This window comes from Pristis pectinata, chromosome 2, assembly GCF_009764475.1.
Source record: "Pristis pectinata isolate sPriPec2 chromosome 2, sPriPec2.1.pri, whole genome shotgun sequence".
Classification (NCBI taxonomy): Eukaryota; Metazoa; Chordata; class Chondrichthyes; order Rhinopristiformes; family Pristidae; genus Pristis; species Pristis pectinata.
In genome coordinates this window covers 106,175,898-106,193,203 of record NC_067406.1, presented here as the reverse complement: position 1 = coordinate 106,193,203, position 17,306 = coordinate 106,175,898, and the positions used below count along the sequence as shown (strand labels likewise).

The window sequence follows — 17,306 nt, the reverse complement described above, 5'->3', positions numbered from 1 at the left end:
TACATATTGAGGATATGAAGTTTATTAGTCATTACGCTATGCAAAAAGCTGCTTGATCCAACATCACAGAAGGAAATGTTGTTCAACAAATGTTGATTAATTGCAAATTGACAGCAATTTTTGTCATTCAAATGTTTGGATTTGTGCTACCAAACCTGTAATGGGAAAATAATTTACATTCATCTTTCAATAAATGCATCTTGTTACTTTAGGAAATGCAATTATCCATCATCATCACATGATTTCCTTGATTCCTTCATTTCTGGAAATAACAGAACAGAGTATCTTACTTTACATATGGTTCAGACAGAATTAAAACAGTTACACTTCCAGAGGTTTTTATAATGGACATATGTCCATGTGGCAAAATTATCATTGAAATCCTATTTTCTTGACAATCATTTCTTAACTATCAAGCATACGGTAATTATTGGATGAACTGTAATAAATACACTCTGTATTTTGTTTTCTTACCCCGTATACCAGTTCTCCCACCATTCCATTCCAAACTTTTGTTTCTGCATCCCTAGCGCCGTATTTCCCATCAGGGACTATGGAGAGTTTGTACTTAAAGCCGCAATGTTTGGCTATTTCTGCAGCTAGATCTACACAATAACCTTCATACTGGTCATTTCCTTCAAACTGTTCATAATTTTTCTTCAGCATCACATAGGGCGATTCCTATGAAAGAAAGATTGTGTCACAGAACACTGTTTTCAAAGGTCATTACAAGATCATACGATGTCTGAGTGAGATGACAGCTGGACAAAATTCAGTGCCTCAGCTATTCTTAAAATGCCAGGCAGAAAGCATAAGTAACTTGATCCTTCCTCCTGATCCTGCAATGGATTGCATTAAGTCCATTTGATGCCACTTTCTAATGGCATGGATAAGAGTATAACTTGTTCCCTGTTTCATGGACTGTTCACCACAGTATACCAATGACTTTTTTTCATTAAACAACCTCACAAAAATGTCTGTAATTAAAAGTATTAAGCATTGTATTAAATAAAATTTACATTGATTTTTATGAATTAGTAACCATGTTAGAAATTGTCATAATTGTTTAAAAGCTCATTGTTTCATAAGTAATATTGATTAGATACCCAGTTTCTAGTTTAGATTGCTTACCTTTCATACTTGATGTAGCGTGTATGTTTACAAAAATGCTGCACTTTTCAGTGCTAAGTGTATGAAAAAAGCAATACTTCCCAGAGTACAATGTGATTATACTGGTGTACAGGATGAATTGATTGCATCACTATGGAAGCACAAAAAATTTCACGTCATCTAAGTCAGTGATAATAAATCTGATTCTGACTCTGACAGCTTGGTATTTCCCACCACAGAATCTGCTGGTGCAGTGAAGTCTTCTTCGGCACCAGATGTCGACATAATGTCATCATTCATAATACTGGCAGAGAGATGACAACATTGATCCAAAGTCTGTCTAACAGTGTCCCTCACACTATAATCAGGTTTTCACTGTGTCACTTGTTCTGCAGCTGCATGATACAAGGGTTTTCTCCTTGAGAGGTCCCAACCCTACGCTGGAAATCCGACGCAAGCAGGTCCGCTTTAAGTTATTTACTCACTGGTTCCTTGCATGCCCACTGCCACATTCCCTTCCATGGTACCAAAGCTCTCGACCCTCACCAAAATCCTCCTACTGATTACATGACCATCTTTCCACCATTCATTTGGTACTTCGAGCTGAAGATGTCTGTAAATGCATTAGTCTTACTTTTCATGCTCACATGTTGGGTCCACCATCGAGGATGGGGATTTTCTTAGAGCCTCCTCCTTCCATTATCTGTTTAACTTCCACCACCATCATGACTTGATGTCACTGAACTGCATTTGATCTGATCCATTAGTTGCGGGATCAATTAGCTCTGTCTACTTTGGCTGCTTTTTTCTGCTTGATGTGCCCATAGCCTTCTGTTGCAGTTTCAACAGATGAGCACTTCACTTTTAAATATGTTCCCATCATGACGTTCTACGCTTCCTCACTGGATGAGGATTGGTCCTTTGGATCAATTTTTATGGAACAGTGGGGAATATGCCAGATTATGGTAGAGCAGAGTTCTGCTGCTGTTGATGGCCCACAGATGTGCCAAGTTTTAAACTGTCAGAACTCTTCTGAATTCATCTATTGAGCACAATGGTGGTACCACATGGTACAATGGAGTGTATTCTCAGTGCAAACATGGAACTTTGTATTCACTAGGCTATGTCATGCTCATTCCTATCAAAACTGACATGGACGGATGCATCTGCAACAAGTAGACTGGTGAGGACAAGGTCAAGTAAGTTTATTGCAAATGTTGGTTCACTCACCACCTAATGCAGATCCAGGCCATCTTGGTCAATGGTTATGCAACAGGGCCACGAGTCTATGTTCTGCTTTTGCTATTCTAAGTCCTCCTCGCAAACATTGTTCAAAATGGAGTCACACAAATGGTGGGTAATAAGAAGTTTCTAATGTCATGAACCCTTTATGGAGCCTGGAGTCAATGGTGACTCTGTTGGCCACTTCTTCCCATGTGTACATCAATGGGTTGCCTCTTCTGGTGGGACAGGACTTATTTAGGAGTGTGTTGGAGGAGTCTGGAACATTGGTTGAAAAATGTGACTCAATAAGCATCAGTATGTGAGGCTGCTACTTGACTAGTACATGGGACAGCTCTCCCAAATTTAGACATCAATCGCAAGATGACTATTAGCAGGAATTTCCAAGGCTGGCATGGTTGGGAGCAAGTGTACAATGTCTAAATCCTGTCTATTTTGTTAAAAGCAGCTTTGTACAAATGAGTGGATTGATAGGCCTTGTTCTGGGCCTGGAGTTACATGTAGTGATTCAATGATTGGCTGCAGCAATACAGGTGTGGCGATGGTGACTGAAATTGTGTTAACTAAAGTTGCATAGTGTAGCTCATTGAATTAATTCCACCAGTCATCATGGTAGGATTTGAACACATGTATTCAGATGATCATTCCAGATTACTAACCTAGCAGTTGTACCACTGTGCCAGGATTTCCCTATTACTTTTGACACAAGTGGATAATCAATGTGTTAACAGATGTAAAAATGATATTGCAAATCTGGTGCCCTTTATTAAAACCAATATGAAAAAAATAGTATGTTCAACGGTACGAACCTCTTACTTCCCTTGATGTGGTCACACTCTGAAGATTTCAATTTATATTTACATAAATTAGGATTGGCCAAATATGAAACACGACCCTAAATGGTAATTGTCTGATGCTATTCAACACCTGGGATTTCTCTTTTAAGAATATGAAAGTTCATAAGCCCCCAAAACAAGGAGATTGACATCATTCACAGCAGAAACAAAAAAGTCCCAAAAGTTCAAAGGCATGATATAAACCATGATTAACACAATTATGACAAAAAGAAACCCTTTTCTAATGAGATAAATGATGCAAGCACTTGCAAATTGCTTTGATTTACAAAACTACAAATAAATAGACAGATTTATTAATATTGCTAAAATATTCTAATTTCACTGATTTATATGCAAAGATTTATCTTTTAATTACCCCAGGTAATTCTTTGTAATGTGCTCAAGAACATACCATAATACTTGTTACTACAACGGTTTTATTCTCCATTCCTGCGGTTTCATTCCCAGCAAGAAAATCTGTTGCTGTGACAACCATCTTGTCGACTTCATTCCAGTATCCAATCTGTCAGTTTCACATTAAAATTATTAGAAATGTTCAATATCATGCTTGCACATGTACATCTTTGTGTCACAGAATGACTGGCTACAGCTGAAACTGTCCATATGGCATCGACCCAATGGGTCAAATACATTTCATGACATCTGTAAATCATCCAATGCTAACATGGCAAAAGTTCCATCAAGAAACTACATACCAATACACTTTTAATAAGTACCTCTTGGAATAGATAACTAATTAGTACCTGGTATCAAAGGATCCATACTGCAAGGGGTTATGTCAGTTTCAAGGGGTAAACAAGTTAAAAGTATTAAATTTATTGATGGTCAAAGAATAAATATGAAAAAAACTGCAATGTAAAGATGTAAAAATTGACTTTATGTTGTACCTTCCGAGGACCACTATTTTTGAGTTCCATGATATTAACTGTATAATTGACTCTTCTTCCAAATTGATCAAATTGAATATTTCCTGTCAAACCATCAATGCGGACCTATATTAAGAAATGAGGAGGACAGAATATCCTTTCAGCTTTCTGTATAGGATCATTCATAAGCTATTTATAATCACAATTTAACAACTGAGGGCACTGTTAACAATGGGATTCTGCAAGATTCAGTTATCAAGACGGAGCTGGAATGTTACCCAAGATGAGTAGCTTCTGGCAATCCACTAATTCCTCAACTTCCTTTTTTTGAAGAAGATTGAATTCTTTTCAGATATTAGTGCTAACATAAAGAGAATTGTCAGCATTCAGACCCCTTGGCTATTTTCAATTACTTAAAACACATCATGAAGAATATATCTGCCAAAGACAAATTTGTTTTCTAGGAAAAACCTATGTAATCGGCAATCAAATAGTTTTTGTTCACAACTATTTTTATATACCACAGCATCGAAAAGTGACCTATTCATCACGTTTTGATTGCCAGAAGCCTTGTAATGATGTGGTCAATGAATATAAAGTCTACAGTAGTAGCTTATACTGTGCAAGGAAGCAAAGATATCTAGATAATTTAATTCAGTAAATAAAACGTTTGGCATCGGAAGATCACTTCATCAGTCAATTAGTCTAAATCTTTCATCATGTTACATAAACAGTTTCCTAAATGTTCTCAGTCAGTAAGTAAATGTAATCTGTCACAAATTAACTGTGTAGGTGATGGCATTGTGGAAGTACTTTTACCACATGGACCAAGGTGGTGGTTCACTACCATCTTCTCAAAGTCAAATAGGGATATAAGCAATAAATGCTGGCCTAGCCAGCAATTACTATATTGCAAGAAACATAAGAATATTATATGGTACCATTTCCTATAGTTGTGGTTCATAAAGTAGCAGGCAACACTGAACTAATTCCATTTGCTACCCTTTTATGCTAGTTCTTGAAGACAATGGTCCATCTTCATCACACATTTCTTCTCTAATATTTAGTAAATATTTTTAACTTTTTCAAACAAAGAGATACCTACCAGCTTTAATGCCCTTTCTATTTCAATCCCCTGTCCCCAGGGAACAGCAGGGTTAGCAAGGCAATCTCCAGTGCTACCTCGCCTAGAGATATCAATCCGCTGTTTGCGCAGATAGCGAAATGCTTCAGTCATCACTTGAACAGCATCATAGGTCAGAGCAGAAGTATACTGGAAAAGGAACAAATGAATGAATGGACAAAGAAGTGAAGAACTTGCAATTACATAACGCTTGTAATGACTGTGTGATGCCCCAACTGTAACAATCCGTGGAATAACAACTGAAATACTGACACTGTTGTTTCACTGGCAATTGTGACCGCCATTTTTTGTACAATGTCCAACAAATAGCATTGAACTGATATCACTAGAATAGATTAATTGGTTGGTTAAGTTGATAGATGGTTAACTGTGGTTTAGGACACAAAACAAGGCAGAGGTAAGCTCAAGGCATCCCAGGATATCACCTAAGACAGGCTTTACAGAGTCAATGCTTCTATTCAAAGCCCCTTGGTCAGACCTGAGAAAGAGAGAAAACAAGCTAGTTTCTCTTTCACAGATGCTGCCTGACCTGTTGAGTGTATCCAGAATTTTCTATTTTTAATTCAGGAGTTCTTAATTTGTGTTTTGACTCTAGTTGTGGTACCATACAGTAGAAATGGAACAGTTGCGGTATAAAAAGTGAAAGACAAATCTCTTTACTGTTTCTTCTGTTTCAAAAATTCATCCCCTGAAAATGGTTTCATCTTCTATGGTTAACATATAATCAAAGCAAAATTCACTCACAAAGTCTCACTGCAGCTTTTAAACAAAGTAAAGAATATTGCCAAGAAATTTTCTCACTCCTGAAAAGGAAGGCCTTCTGGTTAACTGCAGGCACGGTGGTGTAGCAGTTAGCATAATGCTATTGCAGCGCCAGCGACCCAGGTTCAATTCCGGCCACTGTCTGTAAGGAGTTTGTACGTTCTCCCTGTATCTGCATGGGTTTTCTCCATGTGTTCTGGTTTCCTCCCACATTCCAAAGACGTACAGGTTAGGAGCTGTGGGCATGCTATGTTGGCGCTGGAAGCATGGCAAAACCTGCGGGCTGCCCCCAGAACACTTGACGCAAAAGATGCATTTCACTGTGTGTTTCGTGTACATGTGACTAATAAAATATCTTATCTTATCTAACCCGCACATATTCACACAGTATCATGGTCCTGGTGAAAAATTTATAGTGCATTGGCATTGACTTGCATTCAAAACCTGGCAGATCCTGGCAGTTGGCTTGAATGTAGCCTAACTGCCAGCAGTTTGCTGCACTAAATCACATTATAGAGCTAGACCTTGCAGACCTCTCAGTGGGAAGCCACAGCATAACTGGAAGCACTGCACTCTGGGGCAACATTTACAGAAATGGTAGAGAGAGGGGCACTGAAGGCAAGGAAGTGTGTCTCCTTTTCATAGACTAAGATCTCATGATCCTTGGAGAGGAGTGTAGAGAAGGGGGTGAGGGGTTCCTTTTGTGTGAGGGATGACACACAGAGTTATAATGAAATGCTATGGAGGAAAATGGGACCAACTGGCTTGCTTTCTTAGTAGCCAGTGTAGGCTCAATAGGTCATATAACCTGCTTCTGGACATTAACAATTCTAAGATTGTAGGAGTACACATGATTGCAATAAACTTATCCTTTAGGGGTTTAGGAGTTTTCTTAACCAATGGTATTAATGATGAAACAACATGTTTTCTCATTGACTCTGAGCTGCCAGAAGATACTCCCTCTCTAAGTCAGAAAAAAACTGTGGAACATAAGAATGCAAGAAATAAGACTTTGAACTGGTCCTATAACCCTTCAAGCCTGCTCTGCTATTCAATATGATATATCAGATCAGATTTTGGCCTCAATTCCACTTCCTTGTCCAGTCTCCACAACTCCTAAAGGATTGATTCCCCTAAAATCCTAACATTTGCCATACTCAATGGCTTAGCCTCTACAGCTCTCTGGAGTAGGGAATTTCAAGGATGCATGACCTTCAAATTCCTCCTCATCCCACACTTATATGGGCAAACTTCTATTTTGAAACTATACCCAATAAATCTTGATTTTCAAATGCAAGAACGTAAGAAGGGTATGTTGCAAGTGACCAACAATTTCTCTGAAGTGGAAAATTACAATGCAATTTCTCCTGGAAGCATTCTAAACATGTATTCTCACTCCCTTTGTCCCACTATATATAGACAGCCCAGTAATGCTCTGCCCTTGAGTAGAAGCCACTCAGACATGCGAAAAGATGATACAGTAAGATGCATCCTTAGCTAATGAATGTGAATGGCTGGTATTGTGGGGCAAACCCTCTTTTCCAGATTTGCAACATTCCTGCAGCAGAGTCCCAAGGAGAATTCGTAAACAATTGGATTGGCCTTGGCAATATGCACCCATTGGTGGCATAGTGGCGCAGCTAGTGGAGTTGCTGCCTGACCACCACGATGATTCAGTTCTGACTTGGGGTGCTGTCAACGTAGTGTTTACATGTTTTCCCTGTGACTGCATGGGTTTCCTTGGGCACTCTGGTTTCCTCCTACATCCCAAAGACACGTGAGTTAGTAGTTAATCTGGGGATAGTTGAAGAGAATTTGGGGAGAATGGGTTATAGGGGAATGGGATTGCTTTAGGAGCTGGCATATATTTGATGTGCTGAACAGCCTCCTGCTATGTTGTAAGGAAGTATTTGGAGAAGGCCTTCCTTCACCTCTGTCACCTGGTGAGGTCAATCTGTTTCAAATCCTCCTGCTGGAGGACCTCAGGAAAGCACTCCTTACAACTTGTTTGTGCAGGAAGAAACATAACAACAAAGCTAGTGTGGTTTGAAAGAGTCATGTTCATTCCATGGATATAATTGAGAAAAGCATCAGAATCAGTAGTCAGCACCGGAAAATTTCAGCAGCAGACTGTAGACGTTAATGCACATTATGCGTGTAGTCCTTTAAGTATAATAGCATAGAGTACTATGAAAACATGCTTCTGTGGCAAGTGACCAACAATTTGTCTGAAGTGGAAAATTACAATGCAATTTCTCTGGGAAGCACTCTAAACATGTATCCTGTGTCACAAACACATACTGTGACTGGAAGTGTGCAGTCTAATTTCCCATCTATTTCTCCCTAAAAAGACACATTTTTGCACTCCACTCTGTAAAAGATCATGTAACATTAAAAAAGGCAGTGGTGTGCAAGATAAATTCTAGGTGCATGTTTTATTTTCACTAACCATAAAATGTTATGTTAAAATGGTACTTCAGGCATTTTGTTGTCCAACAAATTAAGACAGGTGTATGACTAGAATAGTAATTTCTGGTTCTTAAGCACTTTGGCCAATCAGGTTTTCAAGCCTCAGTGTTTATAATATTAGTGCCCTGCTGTTATACTGATATGTTGATCATGATTGACCATTTACCTCAAAGTCACCTTCCTGCACTAACACCATATCCCTCGATTCTGTTCCTGTCTAAAACTTTATTCATCTCTGTGAGTATTTTCAACAACTGAGCATCCAAGCCCTGTTAGCTGGAGAATTCCAAAGACTCACCACCATCTGGGTAAAGGAATTTCTTCTCTCCTCAGTCCTAAATGGCTGACCCCTTATTTTGAGACTTGACGCCTGGTTCTAGCCATTCCTGCCAGGGAAGCTGTCATCCCTGCACATTCACTGTCAAGTCCCATAAAATCGTGTACATTTCAATGGGATCCTCTCGCATTCTTCTAAGCTCAGAAGGGTTTTGGGTCAGTCTGCTTAATCTCTCCTCATTAGGACAATCCTCCCTATCACAGGAATCAATTGGAATTGTATCCTTCCTTGAGCTGGGGGAGCAGTCTCACCGGATTCTGCAAAACTCTTGGGACTCAAATCTCTTACAATGAAGGACAACGTACTATTTGCCTTCCTAATTGCTTGCTGTCCAAACATGTTAAATTTTGGTGATTTGTTTGCAAGGACAATGATTTGTTTACAAGGACACCCAGGTCCCTCCAAACACCAACACTTTTTAATCTCTGCTTTTCTATATTTTTCTATACCAAGGTGTGACCTCACATTTTTTCACATTATACACTATCTGTCATGACCTTCCCCATTCACTTATATTCCCTAGAACCTTTTCTGCATCATCCTCACAACTCACACCACTACCCGGCTTTGTATCATTTCATTAGAATGTAGTTTTTAACAATATGTCACTTGACTTTTAAAGATTTCTCAGTTTTATGAGGACCACATTGCACCTTTAAATGTTCCATAATATAAATGAGAGCTAGTTAAGAGCTGGTATTACAACTGGAAGAACGGTGAGCATTTGTCTCATATGCTAAACAATGAAGCTCTCATAATACACATGCAATACTTGACTCCAGTCATCCACAGATAACATACCTGATTACAAAAACTTTCTTTACATTTACTTCATTATACAGTAGGGCTGATAATCTCAGTAATTTGACTCATTAAGTGGTTGGCTATCGAAATTCCAGACACTGCATTAATATGATCACAATTATTCTAATTAATTTTCCAAAATGCTTATTGTATTATGGAGTTATCACCATTAATTCTGTCTCCTTAGAAAGAAAAAAAAGTTTTTTTTGAAGGAATCTGACTAAATTTGTACAGGTATTCTTCAGTTTACAAACATTCAATTGACAAAATGTTGCTATGTCTCCCTTGATTCTATATAGAATGTATCCTCAATTTATGAAACTTTTTTTGTTATCATGAAAAAAGTGCCAATCTCCACCCATAATACATTTTGTACTTCCTCCCACACCATTTTGACTTTGCTGAGATGGTCGAAGTTAAAGAGCTCTGCTTATTTTCAGGAGTCATCATAATTTACTCTGTGCATCCTTCACGATGGCTTTGAAGCAGCCCAGCACTTCTACGGATTGTATGTCCACTAAGAAATCACAGCAACCTATGGGCATTGATATTAAACTGAATGTAACTAATATAAGTGATAAAGGTGAGAGGATGATGGACTTAGGCCATTCATCAATCTTGCACCATCGATGGTGTGAGCAGTCCTCAGCAATGCAGACAAAACTATAGTTAGTGTCGTAAGTATTACCTCTGGAAGAGCACTGTGGGCTATGAAGGGCAAAGATAATGGAGAGAATGGAAAAAGGTTAAGCATTTGGATAGAAGAATAGAATCAATGTCATGTGCCCCTAAGTTTGATAATGATCCAGGAAAAAGCATGGTTATTATAGCAAGGCTTGAAAGAGCTTGAGGCCGGTGGTGGATCTTCTGAAAGTGCTGAATCATTCATGGTTGATTTGAACATTTCAGGAAACATGCTAACTTGCAAATTATTCGTCTTGCATTGGAGGTGCAAGATGAGATGAGGTTCATTTGGAAGAGGATGCTTTCACGAGGGATGAGGAAACTGCTCCATTCTACAAGGCAGCCAGCTGCCTAACTCTTCTCCTTGGAGACAACACAAGAATGACGATACATTCATGCCTCTCTTAATCTACCAATAACAGAATCCAAGATAGTCAAAGGTCAATTTTCCAGTGGCGTGGTGATCCAGCTAAACACTTGGATGACAATGCTGTTTTTTCAAGATGATATCATGGTGTTTCTCTCCCCTTTCCTTGAAAAGGTTATAACCTGGGCAACAGAACCTTTGCACTTCCTTGACAACGTCCTAGGACATCTGATTACCATCAATGTTATGGCTGACCCCATCCTGGTAACATTTTATTTTTATTAGTGGTATTATTGTTCCATAGACCAAGGTGCTATTCCTACATTTGAGGCTTACTACCTGCAGCACACAATGAAGCACATCGATTCAGAAATGAGCAGCAATGACAAATCATCATTCAGGAAATATGGAAGAGGTTCAACATCAAGATAGCCAAACTCATGCAACAATGAATGGCATCTGGAGGAAATTATGGTCAGAGTGTATGAATGACTTCTGCGGGTTTATAATACTGACATTATCAAGATGGCGATTAGGGTTGGGTTTGATGAAGGAGACCACGATGATGTAGATAAGTTCATCAATCTTGTAGTGAAGAGCTCACAAACTAACATCTATTAGAGCTTGAGCAATGGTGGGGTCACAATAGGAATGAGAAGCCACCAACACAGCACCACCACCAAACAGCTCACTACAACAAGTTTTTTTAGAGCCTTTCTTCTACATCAAGCAAGTACCCTATCTACAATTTAAAGCAGCCAAGGAGCAGTGATGGGTTCCAACCAGAGATTAATTGTCAGGGTTAGATAAAGCTCATTTGTTTGTGGTTCAGAAGGAACTGAAGTACACCACTTGAGCTGCACATGAATATCCTGAGAACCCACTCTTGCCACAAGGACCTGCTGCTTAACTTTAGTGGCTCAGAAAATCAAAAGCAGCAGAGCTGTTGACATCAGACCCACCTGCCCGCTGCTGTTCTCAGACATCTATTAGATCTTATTTTGCTGTATTGTCACCCAAGAGTTAAAGCCTACAGTTTTCTTTTAAGGGAAATAGGTCAACCACTAATTGTGGTTGGTTAATGGAGCACGTCAGAAGCAATGAAATTATTAGACATTCTTCCATTAGACAGAATCAAATTATTACCTGCTATTGAATCCAGGTTGTAAATGGGGACATAACTCTCTTCTTTATTTTACTGTGGTTTAAAGTACCATTGTTATTTGCTAAAACAGTACAAGAAATGTCCCTATTGTCATTGATGTTCCTAGAATTTAATTAGCAATTAGTGGCCTATAATTTTTAGTAAGTCTTTAGCAAAATGGCAAAACAAAATGTTGCAAACATCATAAATATAACAGAGCAAAAGTTTGTTTTTGGTAGCTTGCACTAAACGTCCAATATCCTTGCAGTCGCACATTGCATTCTGTTCTGAAATTTGGCTTCACTGAAGACAGTGGATGCGAATTTTGTACATAGGACAATGTATTGCTATCTTTATAAATACTGCACTGATTACTAGCTCTACACTTTGAAAAAATTCTACCATTACATTTGATACCAGACCAGAACTTACTTGATCACTAACATATTGCAAACAAATGAATTCACCCACTCTTGCTCAAAGGATATGCTACATCTTCAGAAGCCAAATGATCCCCTTAATTTTTCATCAGTAGAGTGAAATAAAGCTCCTAATAACTGAAAAGACAGATGATTAAATTATTAATTCTTCTTATACAGCTCTCCTAATTATCTTGCTAGTCTTCCAGGAATGTTTTATACTCGTTATATACCACTAATAAAACTAAAGAGCTCACTTTCTGCCATTATAAATATGTTTCAGTACTTAAGGTAAGGGTGAACTGCCGAATCCTGGAGATAAATCACATAGCACTGCTTTGAAACTATGTGATGCTTATATGGAATGTAGCAATTCCTAGCACAGATTCACCAGAACTGTTATGTTACCAGAACTTAAAGATTTGCATTATAAAGAGATTGCACATTCTCTGGGATATATTTTTCTTGATTTAAGATTTAAATTCAGAACCCAGTTATTGAGGTGGCTGTGAAACTTTGCAAAGTAACAGCAGATACTAGGTTAATTTTAAATAAGCAGATATCAAATAGATTTTTGGGATGAGTAGTACAGATGTATGCCTTTTGTAATGAAGCATTCAGTCATTATCTCTGTGACAGCTGCCTTCTGTCCCTATTGGATCAATACCTAAATCCGGAAATTAGATTCATGGTTCATTTACACCAAAGTTAGCACAGTGGCACAACTAGTAGAACTGCTGCCTTGGGGTTCAATTCTGACCTCGTGCTGTCAGTGTGGAGTTTGCAGGTTCTGCCTGTGGTGGTAGGAGTTTCTTCCAGTTTCCTCTCACACCCCAAAAACGTGTGAGTTGGTAGGTTAAGTAGTCACTGCAAATTGCCCCCTCCACCCCTTGCACCCCCCCCCCCACACCCGTATGTAAGTGACTGGCAGAATGTGAGAGGAGTTAATGAGCATATGGGGCAAATAAAATGGGATTAATGTAGGATTAGTTTAAATGGGTGGTTGATGGTCAGTGTGGACTCAGTGGGCCGAAGGGCCTATTTCTGTGCTGTATCTATGATTCAATGACTCTATGATTTTTAAACAGGACATGATCTAGATGCTTACTACTGCTGTTCAAATAAAAAAAGAATTGCATTTTTGCAAATCTTTTCACAGCCCCAACAAGCCTCCAAGTCAATGAAGCACTTTTGAAATGTGCTTGTGTAACAGAGGAAACCTTGGCCACTATGCATGGAGCAAACCCCCATAAACAGCAATACAATAATGACCAGGTAACCCATTGTATTGATGCTGGTGGAAAGGTAAATCTTGGACAAGAAACACTTTTTATTCTTCAAAGTTAATATTCTCATTATGACATAAACTTTCACAAACTCAGTCATTCACCACCGTAACCATACAGTATTTCGGTGGTCATGCTTTTGTGAATTTGTTGTTTAAAAATTGCACAGATGGTAAACCTACCTTAATTTTGCTTGTTTTCCCTCCTGGGTATTCCTTCTCATCCAAAGCTAACCATCGCTGCATAAACTTCATTACAACTGGATCATCATAATCAACAATTTGAAATCCAGACACATTGGCTCCACCATATTGAATTTTTGACAAGTCTCCATCTGTAAATCCCTGCAGCAGATAGTAAGTGTCATAGGTGATACTATTATCTTCTTACCCAACAAATATTACTGTGTTACACTGAAGGAAATTAATATCAGCCAGTTGCTAAAACAATTAATCCCACCCAAGTACAATTGATCAGTGACATAGAGTTAATAAAGTTTTGTATTTTATGAAAATTTTAATCTCAAAGGTATTCCAGGAATTACACAGGGAACTCACGCACACTGTTAGTGTGCTGATCATGGTGGAGTTATAGTCTACAGTCTCAATCTTCCACCTATGATCACTGTATTATAATTCGAGAGTCATGTTTGTACTTTCACACTTACGAGTTTCCGAATTTTTTTTACACTTGTCCTACTATATTTTCACCCCAAGTATTCCTGTCTAATTTTGGGTTAGCTGGGGTGACAGATGTAGTTGTGAATATCTGTCTACCCACAATGAGCTGTATATTCAAAGCAGGCTTGAATATACAGCTGCAGTCTACTCATTAAATGGCGTAGAGAGAAAAAAAGATGTGCCCGTGGAGTATTCAAGGTACTGGGAAATATAATTAGATTGAAATTTTAAAAAAGTTTCTGCTTAATTCTAAATTCACTTTCTTTCTTTGGCTCTCGACCTATAAACAAATAGTAAGGTTATTTGAGTTTAACTTTGGAGCAAGCTAAATCTTACACAGAGGCAAGATATCTAAACAGATAAAGTTGGAAACAAGTTGAGAAAAAGTGAGATCCTCTGAAGCGATGCAGGCAGTAATGCACAAAACCAGTACTTGCTGGCTTCTCTGCTAAGAAGGGCAGCACCCTGTCTTAGATGTGCAGGTAAGTTGAAATGACAACCTTCCAATTCATAGGACAGCACAGCACAGGAACAGGCCCTTCAACCCAAAATGTCTGTGTTGAACACAATGTGAAATTAATCTAAATCTCTTCTGCCTGCACATGATCATTATACTCACTGACTCCAAACCTGGAATGCCTGCACTGAGGTCCTGAACTCTCAGAGCTCAGCATTCCAGTTCTAATTTGCCTGTCTCTTGCCATTCACAGTTAGTTGCTGTTGTCAATCATAGCAAGGCCAATCTGAGTTTGCACAGCGAGATAGTAGTCTGCTTGTTCCAGCTTCAACACTACACTCGCAGTTTCAGCTCACACTCAGATATTGGGCACTGGTTTAGTTCAAGTCCAGTCCATTCCTCTTGCAGAGCCATCTTCTATTTCAGAACTGGTCCAAATGTCCATACATTTTAGATGCATCCTGTAAATGCTCCCTCACACACTCTGCTTATGTCGATGCACACTGTACTTAAACTTGCTCTGCAACATAGCTTAGCACTTAGCCCAATGATTATTAGGTTAGGAGGTATTCATTTGTATCTTTTCTCCAACTTTGATATATTGCTCTTTAAGACTTCTTCCTTTGCTCAAGTAGCATTGTCTGTTGGTACACAGACCATTACAGTAATAGCTCACACAACACTCAAAAAGTCTGCTTACATGCTCATGACATCCTTCACCTTGACATTAATACGACAACATTGCATTCTGCACCAAGACTTAGTCACAGCAAGACTTATCTATCCCTCTGATTTCCAATTTGTCCACAACTCATACAGTATTTTTTCCTCTTATATTCAAGGGAACCCCTGAGAGTATGGTGTTGTGGTTCACATGGTGTCTATTAAGGTTCTGTTTTCCTTGAGAAAAAACTTGCACTAATCCACAAACAATTCATTTGTCTTCACAACCAGTAATCAGTTTGGCTCATTGTTGATGGTGTCTCTCCCTCCCTGCCTCCTGAATATACATTCTATCCATTTCTTCTTATTGCCCTCAGGCAGCATTTCATTTTCCTTATCATGGCCATGTCATATGACATCTGGTCTGAAATTTCTTCTGAATTTGTATGCCGTAGAATGCACTAAGCTGCTTCTTAGGTTCCATGTTCATTATGCAGCCTCAAAAACAATTAATTGAGGATGTCTTCATCTTGTGTCCTGTTCATGCATATTTTTCCTGAAATGGAAGATTCCTCATGGGATCCGTGTAAGGTATGACTCGCAGTCTGCATGAAAGCAGTCCACAGGTTAGTTCTGATTCGGGTGAATGCACTGTCCCTGTAATTTCTTAAGTGATTACCCGGTACTAATCCTGGAATCAACTGATGCTCCACAGCCCACATAGACCATACTAATTTACATTTGGATGTCTGTCAACCCACCAGGGCAGGCACTGCCATTAACTCTGTGGTCTCTTGATAAATGATGAACCTGTTAGCGTAACGCTATTACAGCGCCAGTGACCCAGGTTCAATTCCAGCGACTGTCTGTGAGGAGTTTGTACATTCTCCCCATGTCTGCATGGGTTTCCTCCCACATTCCAAAGACGTACAGGTTAGGAAGTTGTGGGTTTGCTACATTGGCGCCGAAAGCATCGCGACACTTGCGGGCTGCCGCCCAGAACACTCTATGCAAAATGATGTATTTCACTATGTGTTTCGATGTACATGTGACTAATAAAGATATCTCATCTCATCCTGGTGATAAGGCAGTAAGACTCCCATTGGAAGATTAAGCTGGAGACAAGGCGGCAAGAAATAGTTTGCTCGAAGGGCGGGCAAAAAAAAATAAAAATTAAAAATAATTTTTTTTTATAAAGTTAGCTCATGTGGCTCGCCAGTCATCGGATGATGGCTAAACCTGTCTCTAGTTAAGCTGTACATTAATAGAAGAAACTTGCATTTTCTCCCATTCTTTGAACCCTCATCATTGCAAAGATGGGCTACTACAATGATGAGTAATGACTTTAGCACAGTCTGTAAGTAAACTTGAAATAGTGGGCTGGATTGCTCTAGTTCCTGTCTGCGCCTCCTGGTTGAACCTGTGATGGCCCTATAGTTGCACGAACCTTTCGTAGCCATGCAGCTCCCAGTGACCTTGAGGCTTCATTGCCGCAGCTGTTCTGGGAAGCCTTGGTCAGCACAACCTGAAGCCTCACCCTGATGTCCACTTGACAGCACATGCTGTCAAAGGCCTTTCCACTGTTTCCAAATGTCACTGATGACCATTTGGAAACAGTTGAAAAAAACTTAAGTAATTAAACATTTTAAAAATTGAAAACAAAAATACATTATTACTTTATTTAAAACACATTAAACTGCTTATTTAATTAAATGCACAAATATAATATTAAATAAACAAAATTAAATTAAAAATGACTTAAGCTTTTCTAAAATGGTCTGCAAACACATTGAAATACATGGACCTCTGTTAGGTGCACCCACTATGGTTACCATAAAGCTGAGGCACAAATACAAAGTGTGTGTGGCCCCTCAGCTCACCAAAGTGGCTGCACAGTGGCACAGTGTTGAAACGGGTTGTCCTGCCGCCTCATGGCTCCAGGAACATGAGTTCATTCCTGACCTTGGGTGCTGTCTGGAGCTTGCATGTCCTCCCTGTAACTGTATGGATTTCCC

At 39.1% G+C, this 17,306-nt stretch overlaps 1 protein-coding gene across 1 annotated transcript in view; it reads right to left on the bottom strand.

The window, feature by feature from the left end:
• The window catches only part of gria2b (glutamate receptor, ionotropic, AMPA 2b), a 110,583-nt gene that overhangs the window by 22,203 nt on the left and 71,074 nt on the right, over positions 1 to 17,306 (bottom strand). The window contains 5 exon segments of the mRNA XM_052033943.1: positions 475 to 681; positions 3,601 to 3,711; positions 4,097 to 4,201; positions 5,181 to 5,348; positions 13,674 to 13,835. Of these exon segments, the coding sequence (XP_051889903.1) occupies positions 475 to 681; positions 3,601 to 3,711; positions 4,097 to 4,201; positions 5,181 to 5,348; positions 13,674 to 13,835 (753 nt within the window).